Source organism: Arvicanthis niloticus, chromosome 10, assembly GCF_011762505.2.
Source record: "Arvicanthis niloticus isolate mArvNil1 chromosome 10, mArvNil1.pat.X, whole genome shotgun sequence".
NCBI lineage: Eukaryota > Metazoa > Chordata > Mammalia > Rodentia > Muridae > Arvicanthis > Arvicanthis niloticus.
In genome coordinates, this window is record NC_047667.1 from 63,446,538 (window position 1) to 63,469,783 (window position 23,246).

At 48.2% G+C, this 23,246-nt stretch overlaps 2 protein-coding genes across 44 annotated transcripts in view; one reads left to right on the forward strand and one right to left on the reverse strand.

Moving 5' to 3' along the window:
* The window catches only part of Prox1 (prospero homeobox 1), a 52,615-nt gene extending 49,428 nt beyond the window's left edge, over positions 1-3,187 (reverse strand). For 2 of the 5 annotated variants that reach the window (XM_076941599.1, XM_076941595.1), the window contains exon 1: positions 3,049-3,187. The gene's annotated coding sequence lies outside the window, so the exon portion shown is untranslated. Of the gene's footprint in view, positions 1-1,935; positions 2,338-2,665; positions 2,748-2,806; positions 3,004-3,048 lie in introns of those variants that run through there. The other 3 variants (XM_076941597.1, XM_076941598.1, XM_076941596.1) reach the window with 3 other exon arrangements.
* LOC143443738 (uncharacterized) overlaps positions 3,070-23,246 on the forward strand; it is a 130,378-nt gene continuing 110,201 nt past the window's right edge. For 23 of the 39 annotated variants that reach the window (XR_013112978.1, XR_013112981.1, XR_013112995.1 and 20 more), the window contains exon 1: positions 3,072-3,211. Coding sequence is in view for 2 of the 39 variants with exons in the window: in XM_076941601.1 (XP_076797716.1) it covers positions 4,818-4,924 (107 nt within the window). In the remaining 37 variants the exon portion in view is untranslated. Of the gene's footprint in view, positions 3,212-4,084; positions 4,925-16,289; positions 16,405-23,246 lie in introns of those variants that run through there. The other 16 variants (XR_013112990.1, XR_013112971.1, XR_013112982.1 and 13 more) reach the window with 10 other exon arrangements.

The window sequence follows — 23,246 nt, forward strand, 5'->3', positions numbered from 1 at the left end:
CTGCAGAACAGGCACATAAAATACCAGTAAGTGCCAAGCATGGCTAATGCTTATTAAAAATAAGGTATACGGACATAGTCATACGTAACATTTTAATTATTAAAATCTGCAAAAGCATACAAAGAAAGTGCTAGAAAGGGCGCGATGACTAATGCTTACGTTAAAAGACTAAGTGACATGTATCTTTCATTTTCGTGGAAACAAAGACAAATAACTGCCAAAAACCAAGACTAATCAAGGAGAGTGTTTATCATCTGACCTATTCCCATAGAACTCAAAGAAGTGTTTAAAGACATGGCCTTAGAAGGTTAAGTTTTAAGAACCTAGACAGACTTACACAGAGCTCCCAACATCTCTCCTGCACAAAAGCAGACTTTCTTCTTTCTCACTGCAAGCAGCCTGTTTCATTCTGAAAACACTCAGAAGTTCTTGCAAGAAACTCTTCATAGAACTGGCTGCCTGCATCTTCTATCAAACAGTAAAGCCCAGCCCTCTCAAAGACTTAGCTTCTCCCTCTCCATCAAAGTCCTATCTAGGACACCTGGCACATGTCTGATACAATGGCAAGCACGGTTCACTTTATGAGAGTATTTAACACAGGGCTTGAAAGAGTTTAGGCACATACCTATTCTTTTGGGGCAGGCAGAGAAAGCACACTACAAAGACAAACTTTAATAGTAGTCACAGTTGTGAACTGGCTTTGGTATTTTAGGCAGTTACAAACTACCCATTGCTGTCCAACACACACACACACACACACACACACACACACACACACACACACACACACACACAGATTCCCCCTCCCTTCCTAAGCACTGACTTGCCAGAGAGGCATAAACTGGAGGGAAGCAAAGAGAAAGTCAACTCCTTCCACCTGCTGCCCTGAAGTGGGGGTTGGGGGTGGGGGGTGCTTTTGGCAAGCTGGCAGACAGAAGCCTGAGATATGACCTCAGCAGTCACCTGCCAACATCCTTAAGACAAATACACAAATAAAACCACCCCTCCCCTTAAAAAAAAAAAAAAAAAAAAAAAAACCCTCTCACGGCAGGGGCTCAGACACAACAGGCAACAACCCGATTCCCATTAGCCTGACAATCCCGTTAAGGAGAACCACCATAAATTCACGAACCTCTTCATCCCTGAAGCCTGGGGTCTGGAGCTGTACAGAAACCCAGACCCCAGGAAACTTGGCACCTGTCTTTCTTGACACAACACACCTGTCCAGCCCTGCCCATGTGCATTCTGGTAACAGACTTTTGCCTGACTGGTTTAGGAGAGGAAACGATTTAAAAAAAAAAAAAAAAAAAGAAGAAAGAAAAAAGAAAGAGAGAGAGAGAGAGAAAGAAAGAAAAGGAAACAGAGGGGCACGGGGGAGGGGTGGTAAAACTCAGGGAGAGCTCGGAAGGCGAGAACAAGAGGGAGACTCTAAGAGAGAGGAGGCCACCGTGGGCTTGCTCTGTTTTCATTAGCTTAAGGAGACAACACAGATCTTCTAGGAAAAATATAAGCAAGCAGGTGCGGTTCCAGCCTTCCCCGAGGCGGAAAAGGGCTCTGGGCTGCCAAGAACAGCCGTTTCGCACTCCAACCAGCAACCTTGGGCTACTTAAGACTGTCTCCCAGCCCCTCCTTCTGCTTCTGCTCTGAGCCGCCGGGAGGACTCAACTTCCCAAGAAGCTGGGGCAGGGGCGGGAGAGCCTGAGCGTGGCTCGCTGCTCGCCCCGAGTCCCCATCGCTCTCTGCACAGGCGCTCAGTTTAGCAGGACTAACCGGCTGGCACCTCAAAGGCAAAGACAACTTGCTCAGCTGGACTTTGGGTGAGGTCTACCGCCCCCCTCTCCCCCGTCTCTTCTCCTTGTCTGTTCAGGCAAGATAGCAGCTCTCCCCCTTCCTCCCGCCCTCCTCGCCGTTCTTCTCAGCAACAATCACTCTCACCTCTCCACTCTGCCGGGCTCTTCTCCTCCCTCCCCAGTCCTAGGAACTGGGGCAACAGAGTAGCACCACTCAGCGAGGCCAGGGCGCAGCTGCCCACCACCCAAGCGTGCCAGTAATGGCTGGGAGCTTCTTCTCGCCTTTGGGCGACCCAAGCACACCCCGACCCGGGGCCGGTCCTCTGCCCCGCTCCGCGGTGCGGCGTCCAGGTCGCCCCGCTGGCGACCCCTGGGGCTCCCCGGGCAAACTCCCCCTACTCAGTGCTTCCCTGCGCGGGGCGAACAGACTGGGTGGAGGGGCACCCTGCTCGCTCCTCCGGACCGTCCCCCAACTCGTCTCTCCTCGCTTGCAGAGCCGGGTGCAAGCTCCCAGCTCTGAACACAGAGGAAAGTCACCGGGCGCCCCCTCCTCCCCGCCCTCTTCCCCCACGGCCAGCCCTCTGCCCCGCGTTAAAAAGGAGAAGTGAAAGGTATGCAAACACCAAGCAAATAGGGAAAGCCGGGAAGAAAGGCAGCTAGAATAAACAAGACAAAGGGAGAAGGACTCGGGGACAGGCCCTGGAGTTTCAACTCCGGGAGGAGAGAAAGAAGAAGCTGGGAAGACAACAAGAAGAAAAAATCTAGAACGACCACCAAAAGGGACTCGTCCCCCTCGCGGCCCCTTCCCCTGAAAAGTGTGCAAGAAAAATAAATAAATAAAAATAATCCAAAAAAAAAAAAAAAAAAGCCAGAACCTCAGCGCATCCCAGACACAGTACACAAAAGGTGACAAGATCAGCGACAAGTCCAGCAACGCCAGCCTCCCCCTCATCGCCACCATCACCCCAGTCGCCGGCAGGCGCGAGAAAGAAATAAAAGCCAAGCAGGTCACTTACTCTTCGTTAACTGGGAGGAGCGGAGCGCGGAGTTCCACTGAGCCTCCTGCTTAGAAAAACTGTTTTTTAGAGGCTATTTGATTACGATTCATGTAAATAACACCATTTTCCCCTTTGGAAAACGAATGTTTACACGGGTGTGAGTAACGGGAGGCTCTTCTCTCTCTTTCCCATTCAAGAACGAGCCAGTGCGAGCGATTCTGGAAAAGGGGAGGGGACAGCAACCGGGTGAAGATACTTACGCGGTGCGGGCAGCAGTGGGGCGCAGCCACTCTCTCTTTCTCTCTCTCTCTTTCTTTTTTTTCTCTCTCTCTCTCTCCCCCTCTCTTCCTCTCTTGCGGGCAGAGAAGAAACCCACGCGCGCACGCGGTGATGTCTTACTGGTGATAATTGGCCCAGGGGTCGGTGAGTCCGTGCGGGAGCGAGTGATCTGGGCGAGTGCTGAGAGGCGAGGGGAGAAAGGAGGGAGGGGAGGGGAGAGGCGCGCAGGGCAGAGCCGGGAGCCCGGGGGGGAAAGAAGGGGAGAGAGAGCGGAGAAGGCGCCGAGGGCTGGAGCGCGGAGCGGTGGCCCGAGGCGCAGCGGGCGCGGCGGAGAGGCTTGTGTGCGCCGCGCGGCTTCCCTGGCTGCAGTGGCCGTCGCTTTCCCAGCGCTCTCTCAGCTGAGGGCTCCGCTCCACAACAAGATTTACTTTAAGACACAGCTGAAGGAAACAGGAAGACTGCACGTCACAGTCCCACTGACGTACCCGGCCCCAGCACCCAATCGCGAGGCGCCTTCGGATTCAAGGGGGGATAGCGAGGCAAGAGAACTTGTGAGGAAAAAAAATATACATATATATAAAAGGGGTGGGGGTGAGGGGCTAGGGAGAGAGGAGGAGAGGGGGCCCCCTCTCTCCCCCGCCCCGGCCACCAGCCCCGGCCCCCACCCCGCCCTGCCACTGCTTGGGGCGCCTGGATCGCCGCGCCCCGGCCGCCGCGAGCCATCTGCGGGCGTTGTGCACCGCGGCGCTCGGCTCACACACTTGCTCTTCCAGGACGCAGGTCTTTTTTTTTTTTTTTTTTCCATTTCACTGACACAGATGATGGAGTTCTCCCAGCGGCCGGGCTAAGGGAGCGCTCCCCAGACTGAGATGGAGGAAGGCTCGGAAAAGTATACGGGATAAAAAGTGGAGGTTTTAAGGGTCGGGGTGGCATAAAGGGAGGAATGTTGCGGGGGGGGGGGGCAAATCGTTCCGCTTTGGAAATGATCATAGATAATATCAATAGGACCTGTCACCATACCTTCCTTTTAAAGAGGATGAGCAAACACAGGTAGGCTTAGGGTTTAAAAAATAAAATAGGTGCTAGAGATTTCACACTGTGGCCGCTAAGTCTGATATTAAAAGCTCTACCCGCACTGGCTGAGTCCCAGTCAATCAGACCTCAGAATTTATAGGAAGACTACTCACCCTCGGTTACCTTTAAAAAATATTATTTCAATTGTAGGCATAGTGACCACATACGCTACAAACATCATTTCTCTGGGGCTACCTTTCTCCAGTTCGCGCACCCCAATATGGCCAAAGAAATTAGTTCAATATAGGATTTACACAATTTCGAAGTCTGAATGACAAACTTTAAAGTTTATTGGGCAAGAGATCTCGGACTCTAATGCTTAAAGCCACATAAAATGCACATTGGTTTGACATCTTGGGTGAAAAATAGCAGCAAGATTTGTTCAGATAACATGGCTCTTAAAGAGGGCCTTAGCTTTCCGTGACAAATGCTGACGAGTCTCCAGCCTCAGCTGGAATGGTCCTCTCCTTGGGCACAGTTAACAGCAGTGCTTGCTGAAGAGGCATAGTGGACGTAAAGACTACCTAAAACCCAAGCCTCACAAGAGCTGAAAAACACTTTAAATGTTCACACCTAGGAGATTAGAGACTTAAAAAAAAGAGGTGGTGTGGGGACAAGAATTTTTCGAGTCCCTCCAATCAGATCAAAGGTTGAAGCGTGTTGTGACAGAGTATTTATGAGATGCGAGTACACTGGCAGACCCGCCGCCATCGTCTGGCACGCGCACACTCGTTTCAAGGACTTTCTTCGTTTCATCAGAATGGGAGAGGATGTTAATTCCCTGTGAGTCGGACAAACGGTGTCAGTGTGTGTGTCTGAAGTCTGTGCCCTGTGGGAAACTTTTGGCAGGCAGGGAATTCAAACAGAGAGAGAGAGAGAGAGAGAGAGAGAGAGAGAGAGAGAGAGAGAGAGAGAGAGAAGAGAGGAATCAAGCCAGTCAGGTGGGTGTGCAGGAAAAAAAAGCGGCTCACCTAAGCATTTCCCAACCGACTTCCCACCTCTTTCCCTGCCCGGAGACCTTCCTTCCTCGGCTCAGGTCGGGAAACAGCACTGCCCAGCGCTTGCTCAGTATGCTACCCGACCTCCAATGATGTACTCCTGTCGCACACGTTCTAACCGGGGCCGGGGAGTGAAATTATCTACTCACATGCCCGTTAGATGGGGTGGAATATGGGCTGGGCACCTTTGAGGTAAACGGATGTATTGAAAGGGTGGAATTTGGGGTTCTGAGAATTTTTTCGACCCTTTATTTTTTTCTTGAAGAATCTGTTTACGCTTGTTAAGTTAGCGTCAGTTCGACGGCTAAAAGGAAGGGGACGGGGAAGAAAGGAGGTTGAAGGAGGGAGAAAAAAGGCCAAGGGTAGACGGAGAGAGTCCATTCTGCTGCAGTTCGTGTTAGTTGCCCTTAGCGTTCGGACGCATGTTTTGCACATGTCACGATTGGGATCTGGAGGCGGGAAAAGTTTCCTGAGCGCCCTCAAATAAGTCCTTTATCTCGTAGAGGGACAAAGTAGGCCTGACTCAAAGCTGAGGTAATCGCCGGACAGAGAAGCGAACTCCCCACCGACAGACAGCCCGCGCCTCTGAGGCTCGCGGCTTGCCACGCTCAGCTGCAGCAGTTCGCAGCCCGCACTAGGGCGCAGGAGCTGCGTGGAAAGCCGAGCGCTGGCCACACTGGGCGTGTGAGCTGACTGGCATGGCGACCCGGGGCTCTGGCTCTGAAAGCTGTAGAGCCTTGTCTTGTCTCAGAACTGTCCAGGCCACGCGTGAGCCAGGCTCCCGGCGTGCTGTTTGGCCTGGGTTTCAGCGCTCCCCTGGGTTCCAAGTCCCACTAGAACAAGGCGTGAGGCCCAGGGCCCCTATCTCTGCCGACTCTCGGTTTGTTTTCTGATAGTGAAAAAGCGATCAGTCAGCCGGAAGACCAGAAGTGTCCTAAATATCGGCTTCATCTGGGAAGTCAGGGGCCAAGCTCCTTGCAAGCCAATCTTTTGCCCACCCTGGCCAGCAAGTGAGCACAAGTTCTGATTCGTGTTGGGAGAAGCCGTGCACCTGAAGGTTGCACTAGTGCTTTATCTGAAGAGTGGTAAGAATGTTGTTAGCGAAAGGCAGTTGTGCATCCGACGATGACTCCGGGCTAAACACACTTCGCCTTGACTTTTCCTCCTGTTCTTTCTGAAAACCCTTAGGTGGGGGCCAGGAAGGAAAGGCACAGCCTGTAGGTCATCTGAAACCTTACAAACAGCAGGCACCAGTGTCTTAAGAGATGTTTGAGGGTTTTCAAGCTGATCCAATGAAGAGGAAAACACGGGAGTGGGATGCTGGAGGACCTTGGAGGCCTTCCGCCTGCCCACCCACGCATCACCACCCACCTGAGGAGAGGAAGAGAGGGAAGTCGCTGTGGCAGCGGGGGCAGACCTGCCAGCTGCGTGTTGCCTAGAGGCGGGTTGACGGCCGGCCTCTCCCTCTCCTCCCCTGTGCCCAGCGTGACGCCTAAACCCAACCTGGATTTGTTCTGAGTGGCGGGGGAGAAAGTGAAATGCCACCAGATCAGTGGCAAGTAGCAGCTGCGGCGCTTCTCTCTTGGGAAGCCCACTGCACAGAAGCCTCCGAGTGATGTTTGTTTAACCAACAGCTTTCAAAGTAAACACCAGCGAGTCCCTCCAAAGAAGTTGGGAGCCATGAGGACTGGCAGAAAAAGTAATTTGAAAAATAATAGTAAAGCTTTCTCCTCAGCAGAACAAAAAAGAGCACACACACACACACCCACTTTACCATAAAATGGCACAGGATCGCCACACTCGTAAATATTCACAGGAAAGACTTACATGCAACAAGGTGACCTCAAAGAAAAACACAACCCCTCGGGGATGGAGGGTTATTGGTGATGGGGAGGGGGGGGGGTCATACGACAGCTTGATGCGGGGAAGTGGACAGAAACGAACAAAGGGCTAGGGGAGGGTATTCCCTGCCCTAGAGGAATAAGGAGTAGGCTGGAAGCTATTCGCCGCCAGCCCTGGCTTTGCCTCAGGCACCGAACTTTCCAATATCAAGATATTAACAGATGGTGCGGAGCGCAGGGAGGGCTCTTACTTACATAACCCAGCCAGTGCACCGGGCCGCGCGGCGCGCCGCGAGAGGCACCCGCCAGGCCTTCCGTGGGGCTGCTCAGACTCCCCGAGATTGCTTGCTAGTCTGCAACCCCTCCCAGGCTTTGAGGGCAAGGGTGCAAAGAGTCTGTGATTTCGGTTTTGGTTTTTTCCTCTTTCTTTCTTTCTTTCTGTCTGTCTGTCTGTCTGTCTGTCTTTCTTTCTTTCTTTTTTCCTTCCTTCCTTCCTTCCTTCCTTCCTTCCACACAGGATTTATCTTATCTTCTTCAGTCCACAACAGGGAAACTGAAGAGCGTGGGTCAGAGATAAGCAGAGGGACTCAGGAGACAAACTGGGTGCTCTTCCTTGTACTTGCGGTGTCACAGAGTGGAATCTCTCTCTCTCTCTCTCTCTCTCTCTCTCTCTCTCTCTCTCTCTCTCTCTCTCTCTTTCACACACACACACACACACACACACACACACACTCACACACACTCACTCTCACACACCCCTACACACTCGCCGCCACCACCAGTGGGTGTGATCAGCCAGTCTTGCTGTCAGCGAAGTACAAAGGCAGGCTCCGGCCACAGGGGCGCGGGAGTGGGTGGGGTGAGGGTGCTAGTGTCAGCCGACTCCACTGAACGCGGGGCGCAGTGGGCGAAATCACGCCAAGCCTCTGGGCAACGCGACTCTTGCCAGCTCGGACAGGGTGTTAATGCGCTGTGAGAGTGGCCGCGTGGCCTTCTGTTGTCTTCACGCCCAAGACCACCTCTCTCCGCGTCGGAGTCCCCTCAGTGTTGGCTTTCCAAAGCCTGCGAGGAGCACTCCCGCGCTTGCTGGGAAAACTGCAAGAAGGGCTGGAAGGCGGGGAGTATGCCCGGCTGGCGCTGGGCGCGAGTGGGGCTCACTCGCAGTGTCCTCCTGTCCTCACTCCTGCCTGGCCTTCTCCACTGGTTCCATGTTTGGAGTCGCAACATCCAGGTCCGGGAGACGCTGACCGATAGATGCTGTGGCTTGTTCGCCGCCGAGCGTGCGGGGCTCGGCCCACCTGCCCGCCGCCTGTCCTGTCCCCACCCGATTCCTGTGGCCCTCGCCTCTTCCTGCAAGTGGCTGCTCAGCTCTGTTCGCCCCAGTTCGGAGCATACCAGGCCGAACATTGTAACCACCTGCTCCCAGGCAGCGAGAGCGTCCCATCGCCAGGCCCTCGCTATCCCCCACCATGTCCCCTCCCCCGCCTGTTGCTGCGGAGGTGGCGCGCCAAAACCGGTGCAGACTCTGGTGCTGAGATGGGGACCCTCTGCAGGGACAGGAGAGGGTGGGATGTAGCAAGGGACAGTGGCCTCCTCGTTGCCCAAACCAGTGCTGTTCACGGGTCTAGGGGTGTTTACTGGCTCCTTTCTCTGAGTCAAGGGGGAGAATTCAGAGGTGTTTCTGCATTTTCTGGGGTTTGGTGTTGGGAATTAAGTTACAGATCCAGTCTCAGCGTTGACTGAGGACCATCACTAGAGACAAACAGGCCCAGGCCAGAAAACCACAGAAGGGAGCCCAGCAAAGTTGCATTTTGTTTAAATTAGAGCACAACCAAGCTGAAAGCCAGATTTCTATATTTTTTTTTTCTGGTAATATTTCTTTTATGAAGTATCTAAGTATCTGTTTGTCATCATTTTGAGATCAAAAGGCAAAGCCCATATGCTACATAGTTTCCCAAAATTGCTGTTTAAATATGTTTTAAATGTTTTATCCAACGTGGAGGAGCAGGCTGCTAGGAGGCTAGCATGGTGACAGGGTTGGGAGGTGCCGATGTGGGGCAAGTGGATCTGAGGACCTGCTAGTCATCAAAATTACCCAAGCTGCATTAAAAATATTCTGACCCCACCTGAGGGTAGAGAGATCCAAGGGAGGACCTAGGAATCTGAGGGTCCCAGCAGGCCACTGGCCAGGAGTTACCTACTCTCTGTGACCTTGCATTGTTCCTGAACACGTCTCAGTTCTCTTTATCTGTAAAATGGGGATAATATCCCAAATCATAGACTTACAGAGAAGCTTTGACACAGAGTTGTTTAAGATGCGATTGTTACTTGGCTCTATTAGAACCGAAGGGTGGGCAGGGTACCTGGATTGTTTACAAAAATACTCAGACATGGGACCTCTCTCCTGTCCCCAACCTTTGGGAGAAGTTAGTTAAACATGAATGTACTGTGAGACTAGCTCATGAATGACTGGTGCCTGAGTATTTTATATGCCCTACCCCCCCACACACCATTTAAGCATATAAAATAAATTCAGATCAATGCTTGTCTGCAAACTTGGGTGTGTGCGCCTGTGCACACAAAACTGTCTTTTTTTTTTTTTTTTTTTTTAATAAAGTCCAAGCCCCCAGAAAAGCAAGAACCATTTACTATCATGGTTTTTTTTTTTTTTTCCTCTTTTACTTTTTCAGTCAGAGGTGACAAACCTCTGTAGAAGTTATAGGTCAGGCCTATGGAAACACAGAGGGAAAAAAAAAAAACCCTGTACTAGAGAGGGAACTGCAAGCAGGAAAAAATGTTTCTGGGCAAAACAAAAACAAATGTATCAAATGTCATATGTTTTTGTATGTTTGAATAAATATCTATTCCTGAGTACATGTAAAGTTAAAAAAGAACTTCATACAATTACATCAAAGCCACTGAGTCCAAGCCAATTCGAGGCAATACAGAAGCCCAGCCAAAGACAGCTGTGAGCAGGAAAGGGAGACAGGCAGGTAGGGGCCATGCCTGGCTGCCACCATGTACCAGGGCAAAGGCAGACAGCCAAGAAAATGGACCTGCTGACCTAGTATGCACCAGATCAAGATGCCTTCAGTAACGGGGCCCTGAGAACCCTCAGAAAACTTGAGACAAGAGTCCTAGATTACAGAGGTTCAGGAAAGGAATGGAGGCTTGAAGCAGCCCAGGCTCTGGAGGGTGGATCCTAGAATGTGGATGGGGAGTGTGGGATACCTGCCTTCCATACCTGTCCTTGGACATTGATGTGTATCTTTGGGGAGTGTGGGAAGTCCTGGGCTCTCTAGGAAGTCTGTGTTCAAATGGAAATTGCCGGTGACCCTACAGGACAGAGGAAAATGACAGCTAAGAAAACTAGAGAGGTACATGGTACCCAGTGAGGCAACTTGTGGCTTCTGGTCACAAGCCCCTGCCCACTGGAAGGAACACTTTTTCTACACTTTACTTGTGGATGGGGGAGCATGAAAAGTGTGTGTGTGTGTGTGTGTGTGTGTGTGAGAGAGAGAGAGAGAGAGAGAGAGAGAGAGAGAGAGAGAGAGAGAGAGAGAGAAACCTCTGGGAGAAAAAGGAAGCCATGGTGGGTGACAGAAAGAGGGAAATTTTAAAAGTTTGGATGGAAATTGAGAGAGTACAGGAGGTGTGGGTGGTGTGTAAGTCCCTGTGGAGTGTGAGTGAGCCAGTTGGGTTGTGTATAGCAAGAGTACCAGGAGACAGTGAGAACAAGAGGCTGTGTAAGTGTGTGTAAGACACTCGTGTAAGCCTCATCGGGCACGTCATCCAATTCCAGTCCTGACACCCCTCAAGTGTGAACAGGGCTGAGGTGGGAGTTAAGGGCCAGGCCAGGGTAAGGAAGTGGGGCAGGAGGCTAAATTTGGCCTGGGTTCTGGTTCTAGTCTGCTGAAGGCCAAGGTTTCTTGGCTTCCTGTAGCCTAGAGTTTTGAAGCAGCTCCCTTGATAATCCCAGGTTGGCTGTGAAGGGACTTGGACCAACACTTTGTAGCCATTACCCATAGAGGACTGACATCCTGCACACCCCAACGGGGTGTGTGTGTGTGTGTGTGTGTGTGTGTGTGTGTGTGTGTGTGTTTAGAGGGAGGTTTGGTATGGTCTCTGCTCAGTCAATGACCCCTTAGTACATTGTTGGTGCTTGTTGTCCCCCAGACTGCAAATCAGTGTCCCCTTGGCTCCTAAATCAGTCTCGTTCTGCAGCACCTAAGAATCAGAGTTGACCTGGTTCTCTCCTCCAGACCCCAGTAAAACCAGTTCTTCTTTTTCCCAAACATTGGACAGCTCCTCTTGTCGCTCCTCAGGGATTATGTCTGGCTTTGGTTCTGGAAGGGTCTAGTAGGAGTGACACTCCAATCGGACTCCGGAAAGGGGATCATTTTCTCGATTCCAGGGCACCACTGCTGCTAAGACCCTGCAAAGCCTGGCATTTGGCGGCCCTGTAGAGAGCAGCCCACGGCCAATTTTGGTGCTGACCCAACACGGGCAGTGATTAGCTGTGTTTGATTTGGTCAGCTTTCTGAAGTCTCAGCTAGGAGCTCTGTTCTACAAAATTTGGAAGAGAGGCCAAAGCACGAAGACCTCATTTTCTCATATTCCGAAGTGACCTTTGCATAAAAACAGCGAAGATGCGATGCAATCGGCAGGAAGACGCTGAGCCGCCATGGCAGCCACTGCCACAGTTTCAGCGACTGCTCCCTCTGTACCATCGACTTTTTCTGTTTTTCTGCTAAAAATATTGTGGGTGGGCTAGAGAAGTGGTTCAGTGATTAAGAACACTTGCTTCTCTCCTGAAAGATCAGTTTGTCTCCTAGAATCCATCTTGGGTGGTTTACAACCCTCCAACTCCAAATCCAGGAAGTTTGGCGCCCCCTTTTGGCCTCTTCTAGCTATTGCCCTTACAGGTACATACCTCACACAGTTGCACACATCCATATCATTAAAAAATAAATTCTAAAACAGAAAGAAAATGTCATCAAGTATGGGAAAAGACTATTAAATACAGCCTTTCAAATAAATGGGAAATGTAGTGACCTAAGTTGCACAATAGATTTATAATACTCATTATAAATATTATGCTCCTGATTGCAGGGGCATATGTAATAAAACATAAGATTCTTTGTGAGAACATGGAGTGTGTTGCATCTGATTCTCCCAGTAGACAGGGCTATCCCCATAGGATGGATAAGTCAACTGAGCCTGGAGGAGAGCTCACAACTTGGTCAAGGCCAAAGAGAGTTGATTGCAGAGCCTGGATTGGAACCCAGCAGCAAAATTTTTCCTGGGGAGATAAAACACACATCTACTCACCCCACTTAGAGATCCCATGGCAGTCCAAAGCATGGATACCACCAAAGTCCAACATGGTGGACCAGTGGGTTTTATTGGGGTTACTTACCGAAGTATGGGGCGGTGGTTACTTACAGGAGCAGAGGTGACTCCAAGGCAGCTGCATCCCCAAATGAAATGAGGTCTTCATGCTTTTGCCTCTCGTCTTAATTTTATAAAAATGGCAACTCCTTTGCACCCAGCGTGGGTGAGAGTTCACAGAAGCCAGAAACCTGGAGTGCACTGCTCCGCCCGCACAGCTCACCGGTTGGATAATGTTTTTCCAAGAGATTGTGTTCTAAGCCGCTACCAGGCAGCTTACCTGGTTTTTGTTTCTCTAAGCATCTGTCTAGTCTCAGAGTCTGCAGCTTGACTCTTCCGAGAGTCTTCCTCAAAGCTTGTCTTAGCTCATCTGAGGGAAGCTCTCAGCATTTATTGCTTTCTCTGTCAAGGAGGGACGTAGTCAATCTGGTCAGTCTCAGGGACTTACTGAAGCTATTTTGAGTTGTTTACCTTGTTTAAGGAGCTTCCTTCTAGCAATCTGGAGGAAAGCGCTACATAACACACAGGTCATCCTGCTGGGATGTGAGACAATTTCCTTGGGGCCATAGAAATATCTGTAGAAACATTTGTTTCTTTGTGTGTATGAATGTTTTGCAGTATGTATGTGTGTCCCTAGTGTCTATGGAGGTCATAAGAAGGCATCAGTCCTCTGGAACTGGAGTTACAGGTGGTTGTGAACCACCACATAGGAGCTGAGAATGGAGCCCAGGTCCCCGGTAAGAGCATACTGTGCTCCTAACCATGGGGATACCCCTCCAGCCCCTGCCTTGTTTTAATAAGCCCGTTTCCGTACCCCCAGCTTTTCCTTGATTATCTTACCATCAATGTCTCCACCCACAAACTGTGGTTGTCTCCACAACAAGCTTATTGAATGGAGAAGAATCACCAAGCTGTCTGCTTCCATTTTCCCTCCAGATTCCAGCGAAGGCTGTGAAGGGGGAAAACCGTGTGGGTCAGGCTTCACTGCGCATCAGAGAATGCTGGCGGATCCCAGCATCCCCATTTTGTTGAAAATAGAATTGTAAAAAAAATAAAGAGGAGGGGGGCAGGTTAATCCTGTTAAACATGGTGTGTGTTTCTGCAGAGCGCAGAGAGGGATTAGAGAAGGAAGGAGACCAAGTACTGTGTCAGCCTCGCCAGTGTCACTAAGGCGACATGACAACTTGTCTTGGGCGATCTTTACAGCATGTTAGGCTGACTCAGAAGTGTTTTCTGGCGTCCCCTTTGTGTCCCCCATGGGGTTCTTTCATTTCTTAAACTTTCTTTCTTTTCCAGTCCCTTTTTTCCCCCACACTGCTGCTTTGCTTTTTAATCCACGGTGTCTCCCTCAAGTCAAAACATTTAGCTGGCTCTGATCGAGATTTGGTTTTGAAGATGCCCTTTGACCTTGCACTGTGCATAGCAGCCTCTGAGAAGTGTACAGTCCACCCTCAACCTTTTGCCCTCTCCTGGGGCTCCAGAAACAGCTTCTGAGGGAACAGGCTTGTTCTGGATTGCACACAGGGGCTGCCCCCTCCTTTTTTCATCCATTCCTTCCTTCTCTCCTTCGCACCCTGATTTATTTTTCTCTTCAACCCTTTCCAACTTCTGTGTTTTCCCCCACCTCACTGGATTTCATTTTGTCTAGAATGTTCCTTGTCACAACTCTCTCCTCTTTTTCTTCCTTTTTGGCTATTTTCTCTTTAGTTCTCCCTCATTCAACGGCTTCCTTTCATCTTTTCTTTCCTAGAATTATCTTCCCCGGGAAGGGGGGTCCTCGGTGCTGACTCCAGGGCCTTGTTACACATTCTACCTTTGAGTCCTTTCCTCAGCCTCCCTCTCTCAGATGCTCTTTCCCCTATTCAATGTGATTTAATAACTTCTCTTTCTTTTCTTTTTTTTAAACAACACAGTAACACTTCTAATGAAAGGTTATGCACCCTTAAAGTTTTCCAAGCTAAAGTGAGGTCAGCTGACCCGGGTGGTGGTGAGAGACCCCATGGCTGACATAGCAAATGGAGGAAGGACTGCCATAGAGGAAGCATGGCCTTGGGACTCGGTCACTGTCTTTCCGAAGCAGGTGTCCAGCCCGTTTGGCTATGTGGCTGACTGTCCATCTTTCTGTGGCTTAGACACCCTCTGGCCCACGGTCCCTTCCCCCCCCCCCCCCCCCCCCCCCCCGCTCCAGCTTTCCTCACTGGCTTACCACCAGAGACTAGATGTTGAGTCAATGGAAAAACAACCCTGGCCAACATTAAAGGGAGACTGTTTGGAAAAGGAAGGCCCTGCTGGGGCGCAGAGGAAGCCTGCGTGTTAACACGGGCCACCTCTTATCTGGAGCAGCTGGGCCTGAGCTGAGTGTGTTCACTCCATCCTCTGGCAAGAGGTCTTCTGCAGACAGGCAGCCTTGGGACTGAGGAGCCATTCTTAGCCCAGAGTGTCCTCCAGAACTGTAAAGACAAAAGCCATTGCTCCCCCTAGAGACAGAGAAATGGACAGAGTAGTTAAGTTTTTTAAGGAGTCCATGCCACTGGATACTATTCGCCACAGGCCCAGGAACTAATTCCCATGTACTGCCAAGACTTCCGTTCTTACTCAAGTGTGATTACTGGGAAAAAACAAATCAACCTGAAGGAAAAGGGGAAGGGGCCTGTGCACAGACCCAGGCTCTGAGGTGCTTACTGGAGTCTTGATTCTGCTCTTGATAGAAACACAGGGCAAATGGCTTATTTGGCACAGATTCACTGCACCTTCTTTTGTGGATCAGTCAACGCCAGCACGCTGACATCTTCAGACCTTGCTCTGAGGAAAGACCCAACAGAACCTGTAAACAGGAGGTCTGTCTCCTCAGCCTGCCTCAGATCTACCATGCCCATGGTTCCCAGGAAGTGTTTTCTCAGGGCGAAGTCCCCGTGATAATTTCTGGACATGTTACTTTTGGAAATGTTGGCTGCATGCACGATAACAGTACAGCTTGGAGTTTCCTTCTGCTTCTGGGTCAGTTTGAATCAGATGCTAGATGTGATCTAGTCATTGCTGCATTTCCATTTTTGCCGTGTGTGTGTGTGTGTGTGTGTGTGTGTGTGTGTGTGTGTGTGTGAGTGTTTATGGGAAAGGCATAGAGAACATTGGGTAGGTGTTATTCCTCAGGCACCGTATTCACAGGCATATCTAATTTTGTGTTTAAATTAAATTTATTCTTTTTCTTTTCCTTTTATTTTATTTTCTTATATATATATTTTGTCCCTCTCCCTCTGCTTCTTTCTTCTTAAGACAAGACTCTTACTGGCCTAGAGCTGTCTGGGAGGCTGGGCTAACTGGCCAGCCATACCTGTTTGGTTGGTTTTGTTTGTTTGTTTGTTGTTTTTTTGTCTTAACATGGAATGTAGGAATGGAACTCATGTCCTTATGCTTGCAAGGCAAGTAATTTACCAACTAAGCCACATCCCTACCCTGACATCCTTGATAGCAGGCTACCATTGCTCCCCTCTGCCCTGGCCATCTTGGTTGCCGGTGTCCCTGTCTGCAGAAGACCCCCATTCCCTGTTTCTCAGCAGCAGCACTTCTCAGTGTATGTTTGAAATTAAGAAACACTTTGGTTCTTTTTCAAAAGAAAGATTTAAAAAAAATTTATGTGTATGTGTATATAGCCAGAATGTATGTCTACAAACAGCATATGTGCTTCGTGCTGTCAGAGGCCAGAAGATCTGATCCCCTGGGATTGGAGCTTCGGACGACTCTCAGCTACCATAGGGGTGCTGGGAACCAAACCCAGATTCTCTGCAAGAGCATCCAGTGCTCTTAACCCCTGAGCCATCTCTCCAGCCTCCTTCTCCTCCTCCTCCTCCTTTCTTTTTTCTTTCCTTTTCTTTCTTTTTTTTTTCCTTTTTAAAGACAGAATGTTGTGTTGCCCAGCAGCCTTCCACTTCAGCTCCTCCTGATGACACGTCTTGAGTGCAGAGGCTACAGAGTTGGCACCACTGGGCCCAATTTCATGTTTAATTGTCCCCATGGCTTCCTGCATGCAGGCTAGGTAAGCATTCTATCAGCAAAGCCACGTGTCCACCAACTGAGCTACCCCGGCTCCCAAAAATGCTTTGACACAATGAGGAACCGTTTAGCCTACTGAAGCATGACAGCGAGTGCTGAATTTTAAAGAAGTGGAAAATTAAAACTTGAAATACTGTATTTGGCTTTAGGATTTGGGGTAGATCAAGGCTATTTTCTCTTTTGAAAGAAGCTACTTCTTTGGGAAGGTAGCTTCAAGAGTTAGGTTCTCTCCCTCCTCTCTCTCTCTCTCTCTCTCTCTCTCTCTCTCTCTCTCTCTCTCTCTCTCTTTCTCTTAAAGGACAACTTGTGGTAATCAGTTTTGAACCCTTCTTCCACCATATGGGTTCTGGGAATGGAATACAGGTTGGCATGCCCTCATGTGGCATGCCCTATACCCAGTGGGCCAAAGAGATGGCCCAAGTGTTAAGTTTGTTTTAATTTACATTTTTTGGCCTTTGTTTTGTGGTCTTTTTCTGTAGATGTGTAATGTGTCCCCAGACCTGTAGCTTATATGTACCATTAGAAGAATAAAATCAATCTGGTTTGATGCTTCCCAAGGCCAACCTCTAGGTCATGATCCTGTAATACATCAATGAACTTCACTCCTGGATTTGTCTGTTCCTTCAGACAGGACAGGGACGATTACGAGAATGTAATTGGTAAACTTCCATCCCCATCAAAGGGCAAAAGAATAACACTGCACGCATAGGCTGCTGGCTTCCAGTTTCCTTCCGTTTGGTCTCAGCCTCTACTCACCAACACACCACCACTCTCTCCTCAGAGAACCCTGTCATCTGGGTGCTGGATTAACCTGTGGAGTTGTCAACCAGTGATCTGTGGCACCCATTTCAACAAACACGAATTGAATAACATTTCCTCCTCCCCTGCCCCCAGTCATCCATCCATCCTTTCTTATCCAAGGTTGGAGTTTCACACAGGGTTAGAACACAAGCTTTTGTTCAATTCCATGTCTGTCCTAGGAAGACAACCTATGATATGACACAGATGACGTATAACTTACTATAGCCTCATCAGTGAGGCTTGGAACCAACAAGCTAAATGTAAAATACATTAAATTCAGTCCTGTTGTCTGTTTGTTCACGGAAGTTTTATGCTTTTGTGAAGTTCACGAGTCTCTAGTTTTGAGGTTGCTTTGGACAATTTAGGGATACAAATGGGGTAGAAGGGTAAGGGAGGAAAAAATGAAAAAAAATTTAAAAACTTAGTTGTTACTAAACATATTAGTTAAAAAGTTCAAGTTCTAGTTTTTATATGAATTTTTGGCTTCTTTATAACACCAGCAGTCTTTGTTCCTACTAGTCCTGTCGAATAAAGCTGGGAACAAATCGACTTATCTTAGAGGTTCTGTAGCTTGCTACAGTGAAGGAGAAACAAGCAGAAGCAGGTTCTGCATTTCCACAGGTCAGAAGGCATCTGCAGTCATACCAATCGTTTTGAGTTTCATGCTCACGACAGGGTAAAATGGAGCCTTCACATCACCTTCCTTAGCTGTATTTGCTATGAAGAAAAATCATTATTTACCCCTCGGGAATTTCTGAAGGAAAAGAAAAATCAATATCTATCAATGAGTGATATTTTTCTCCCCAAGGGGTATTGACTTCACAATGGTGAGTTATTTCCCTCAGACACCCACTGGGAATTGTTAGCGGGCATGTCTTTTATGATTCAATAAACATGTAGTTTTTAACTTCGGCGTCTTGGCCAGGAGATCCTGATTTCTGGATCACTGCTGGTTTGAGCAGTTCACAGTCTTCACGTGTCCGGATGAAATGCTCCTGCTCAGTATTTTAAGTTAACAAACATGCTCTCCCCTTTTGCTTCTTTGCTTGGAGAACAGTCCTTCTGTTGAAGCAGTAGGTGGGCGAGAATCTCTGCCTTTTTTTTTTTTTTTCTGGCTCTTTTCAGTGTGTCCTTTTGGTTTGTGCACAGACCTGTGACTCACATGACGTCATGCCTACCTCAATGTCTCCATGACACCTTCTCCTCTTTTTATATAATAGCACAATACAGGTATTTTTAATTTTTATAGTAAACCAAGAACATTTTTTGTTGTTGTTAGAACAGTTCTTCCTAGGAAACCAAAGGCTGACTCAAACTCACCATGTAGCCCAGGTTAGTCCCATATTCATCTTCTCATACTGAGTGTTGGGGTTATAGGTATATCCAGTTTGAACTAAAACTTTACCTTGCCAAAGAACCCATTATGTAAAGGAACCTTTTAAGAGGTGGAGATGGAGGGAAAGACAGGGAATGTGGTATCCCCGTGGGTTGATTTGTCAACTTGACACAGTCTAGAGTCTTCTGAGAAGAGTCTCAACTGAGGAGTTGCCTAGATCAAGATCATCCTGTGGACATGTCTATGGAGGGTTGTCTTGATGGCTCACTGATGCCTGAAGGCCCAGCATGTGGGCAGCAGCATCTTTATGCACGCAGTTTGTGATGCATAAGAAACCTAGCTAAGCATGAGCCTGAACAAGCAAGCAAATGGTTCCTTTGTGGTTTCCAGTTCAAGTTCCTGCTTGGGTTTGTGCCCTGTCTTTTCTCAGTGATGGACTATGACCTGGAAATGGGGCTGGGTAAACCCTTTCCTCCTCTAAGTTGCTTTAGTCATGGTGTTTGTCGTGGCAACAGAATGAAACTTGGATGTTTTGTCACTGTGACTGTTCATTCTCTTTCACTATTGTCCTGAATCTGTGTGTTTTCTTAATATATTTTTCTTGAGTGTGTGCAGGGAAGAGCAGAGGTAAGTCTCTAGTGTCATTCCTCAGGAGCCTTCTATCTTGCTTTTGAGAATGAAGCTCTGCGATTGGCCCAGAGCATGGCTACAGGGATAGGCAGGTTGACCAGTAAGCCCTGGGTATTTACCTGTCTTTACCTCCCCACTGCTTGTACTTCAAGCACATACCACAATGCTTGTTTTTTGTTTCGTCTTTTGTGTGTATGTGTCTTTTTTGTCTTTTTTTATGCGAGTAATGGAGGTTGAAGCAAAACTTTATGCTTGTGTAGCAAGCACTTTATCATCTGAGACATCCCTGCAGCTCACGCATGGAGTTTAAGAGGAAACAGATTGCGAGACAAGTTATCCTGTGGCTTCCCTCTTAATTCTAACATCTCATGACTGCACTGCTCTCCACAGCCAGCTAGCTGAGGCTAGCCCTTGTTTTAATGCCAGTCTCTCCATTTTCCCCTTCACTGTAGGGGTGCTTCTGGCATATGTCGATAACCTGATGAATCTTTCCTTCTTTCTTGTGTCTCACTGAATGACTACAGCCCTCTTCTACCCAGTGGCATAATCATTTTGACAGTCTTGCCCTCAATGTTTGCCTGAGAGTCACCGTTTAGGAGATTCAGTCACACTTAACACTTGTCTGAGCGCTTAGAAGGGATCTAAAATGTCTAATGTACCCTAAGTTTTCACATAATCTGTCTCCTGTTCTAGGTTTCTGAAACCTTGCTCTTTTCTTTCTGTATCTCCATGTCCCACTCTCTTTATTCTAATACCTGGAACATAACTACATATGTGTGGCCTCTCTTTAAAAAGGCACCCTGCCATGGTTGAAATATGTCTCCCACCCTGAGCTCACCCAAGCCTTTAATCTCTGAATTCAGATGTCAACAGTATTAGAAGAGTGAAACCAAACCCCACTCTGTTGATTAGATGTCTGTGGCCAGTGGTGTGAGCAGGGCTCCTGTGAGTGACGCAAGGTGGTCTTATAAGGAGGTGGGGAAATCTCATAGAAATCCCTCACCAGGACCCAGGCCACGGGATCTGCTTGTGTGCTGACTTAAGATGATGAGCTAAATGAACCTCTTTCTTTCTGCAGTGCCCTACCTCAGGTATTTTATCATAGTGACAAGATGCTGGCCAACAAATCCCTGATCTCATCTCTAGATAATTTCATCATCATGTTTCAAGGTCCAATTTAAAATTTATTTGTTTTCTTCTGGTTAGTTCTTGTCAAGCTAACACAATCTAGAGTCACGTGGAAAGAGAAAGCCTCAGTTGAGGAATTGCCTCCATCAGACTGATGATTCATAGGCAAATCTCTGGGGACATTTTCTTGATTGATGATTGATATGGGTGGGCCCAGCCTATTGAGGGCAGTGTCACTCCTGGGCAGTGCCACCCTGGGCAATGCCACCCCTGGCAGATGGTTCTCAGTTGCATGAGAATGCTAGCTGAGTAAGCCATGGAGAACAGTTAGGTAAACAGGGTTCCTTCATGTCATTTGATGCAGTTACTGCCTTAGACTTCACTTTGTCTTCGGTTGCCAATGGATTGTAATCTGTACGATGAAAGAAACCCTTTCCTTCCCAAGCTGCTTTTGGTCAGACTGTTTTATCGCAGCAACAGAAAGCCAAGTAGAATAGCTGTGTGAGCTATGTGAAACCCTGGTCACACATGCCTGTTGCTTGATCAAAAACAAAGTAAGCTGTTTGTTCCTTCAGTGACATTCTCTAAGTATTTCCTGTAGGTTAGCTCTCTCGATGTCACACAATAAGACATCAAAATCCTTGCCATGAAATTTATATTTCAGTCCATGGGACAAGAAACAAACATAGGCCTGTTCTAACATCGGTCAGAGCAAACGCCATGGACACAAGTGAATCTGGGGCAGGGCAGAGAGGACCAAAGATGACTGAAGGATGCCAAGAGAAAGGTTGCTCAGAACACAACTCCCAGAGCCTGGCACCTAGGAAAATGTCCCGCAGCATCTGGTAAATGAGAATCCCACTGGCTCAAGAAGACATGAAGGAGATAAAGGACAGGAATCAGCCAGATATATGATTCTGTGTGCTTCAAACTGGTCTGACTGGATCTGGTTCTGTGTCGGCCATGCGTTAGCCATGTTTGCAGCACGAGCTGCGGTCAACCATGACTTCCATTTATGGTTAATCACATTCATACCTGTCTAATGAAAGAATCACATACTTTCTTCTTAAACAGATTGCAACTGGCTGGTGGATGAAATGTTTATGTCTGAGAGAATTGTTCTCATCAGCTTTCCTGTTTATGTTGATGATCGATGGTTTCGCATTTTTTTTTTCTGTGATCTGCCATTCGTGTTTTTCAATGACTAATGAAGCCAACATGGACCTAGAAGATTTTGCCTCCCCTTGTGCAGACTTGGTACCCATGAAGGCTGTGTGACCTCTCAGCTCATGCCTTCCTGCTCTGGGTGCGATGACCTCGTTTTGGGCATTCATTTAAAACCTTTCCCATTTTGTACCCTGTCACCATGTCTGGTTCTTAACATCCCTCCTACCTCTTCTTATTTTTCAAGCAAGACTGTCTTCTTAAGAGCATTCTAAAGACTGGGGGCTAAAAGGCTCAGTAGATAAAGTACAGGCACAAGAGCCAAACTTTGAAACCCCAGCACCCACGTGACACCCAGGCATGGCTGCATACCTTCGATCCCAGAGCTTGGGAGGGGAAAAAGGAGAATCCTTGTGGCTTGCTGGCCAGTCAGTCTGTCTAGCCAATCAGTGATCTCCAGGTTCAATGAGAGACAGGTTTCAAAAAGTAATGCAGAGATTAAGTAACTAAAGAAGGTATAGTGTGAACTTCTAGATATGTGTGACACATATATGTCACACACACACACACACACACACATATATATATATGTGTGTGTGTGTGTGTGTGTGTGTGTGTGTGTGTGTGTTTGTATGAATGTGTTCTATGTATGTGGAGAAGACACAGTGTGTCTTCTCTATATCTTCTATATGCACATACATTCATACACACATACACATGAGCATGTTCACACATGTCTACTCGCTTACACCAAAGAGTATTTTGAAGATTAGATGTCTTTGATTGGCAAACTTTTTGAGGGGTGCAGAGTTGGGAAGAAGGAGGATTGAGGCAAACTGGGTCTATTCTCTATTCTTGCTGACAAGAACTAGGCAGAGAAAGGGACAAGAGTAATGACTAGGCTCTTCCCTAGACAGCTGCTGTGTCCTTCCTCCATTTCACCTCCTTGGTGAAAAGATGGCCTCTTCCTCAGCCTGGGGGCCTTTCCTGGTCTTGTACATGAGCTGTCAGTCTGTCACTCAGATCATACAAGAAATGCCAGGGAAATTCACCCTCCCAAGTTCATGTTGGTTTTTAGCCACACTATTTTGGTTAGCCCAACACTTCTCTGTGTGATTCTTTGCTGAGCTCCACAACCCGATTCAAGACACCTTAAGAGAATGCCACATGCTCTGTGCCCTGTACTTTGCTTCCTCAGCCTGCGGGCACTGGTACCGAAGTCTGTGTTGCTGCTGATGGAGTTAGCTAAGAAAACAATTGGCTTGGTATGAAGTCTGCCTCTGCTTCAGGTTATTAATGTTATCAATGCCTAATTATACATGTGTGTGTGTATGTATGTATGTATGTGTAAAAGCATGTGCCAGAATTCAAAAGTTAACCTTATACGTTCTTTCTTGGTGCTTCCTCCCTGGGGTATCTCATTGGCCTAGAACTCACCGAGTAGGGTGGGATGGCTGTCCACTGGCCGACCCTTGTGTTCCTCCCTCTCTGATGCTGTTTTTCTAAGCACACCTGGGTTTTTACATGGGTCCTGGGGACCAAGTGTTGATCCTTATGCTGGTGTAGCAGCTGCTTGTGGACGGAGACAACTCTCCAGCCCCAGCTAAGTAGTCTTTAAACTTATTCAATCCTTCTTGTCCTTCAAACTGCATGCTGCATCAAAGTAAGGGAAACATACAAAATATGCATAATTTGTGCACACTTTGTTGACCAGAGTGCCTAGTGCTGGCCAGTGTAAACATGTCTAGAGATCTTTTAGAAATGTT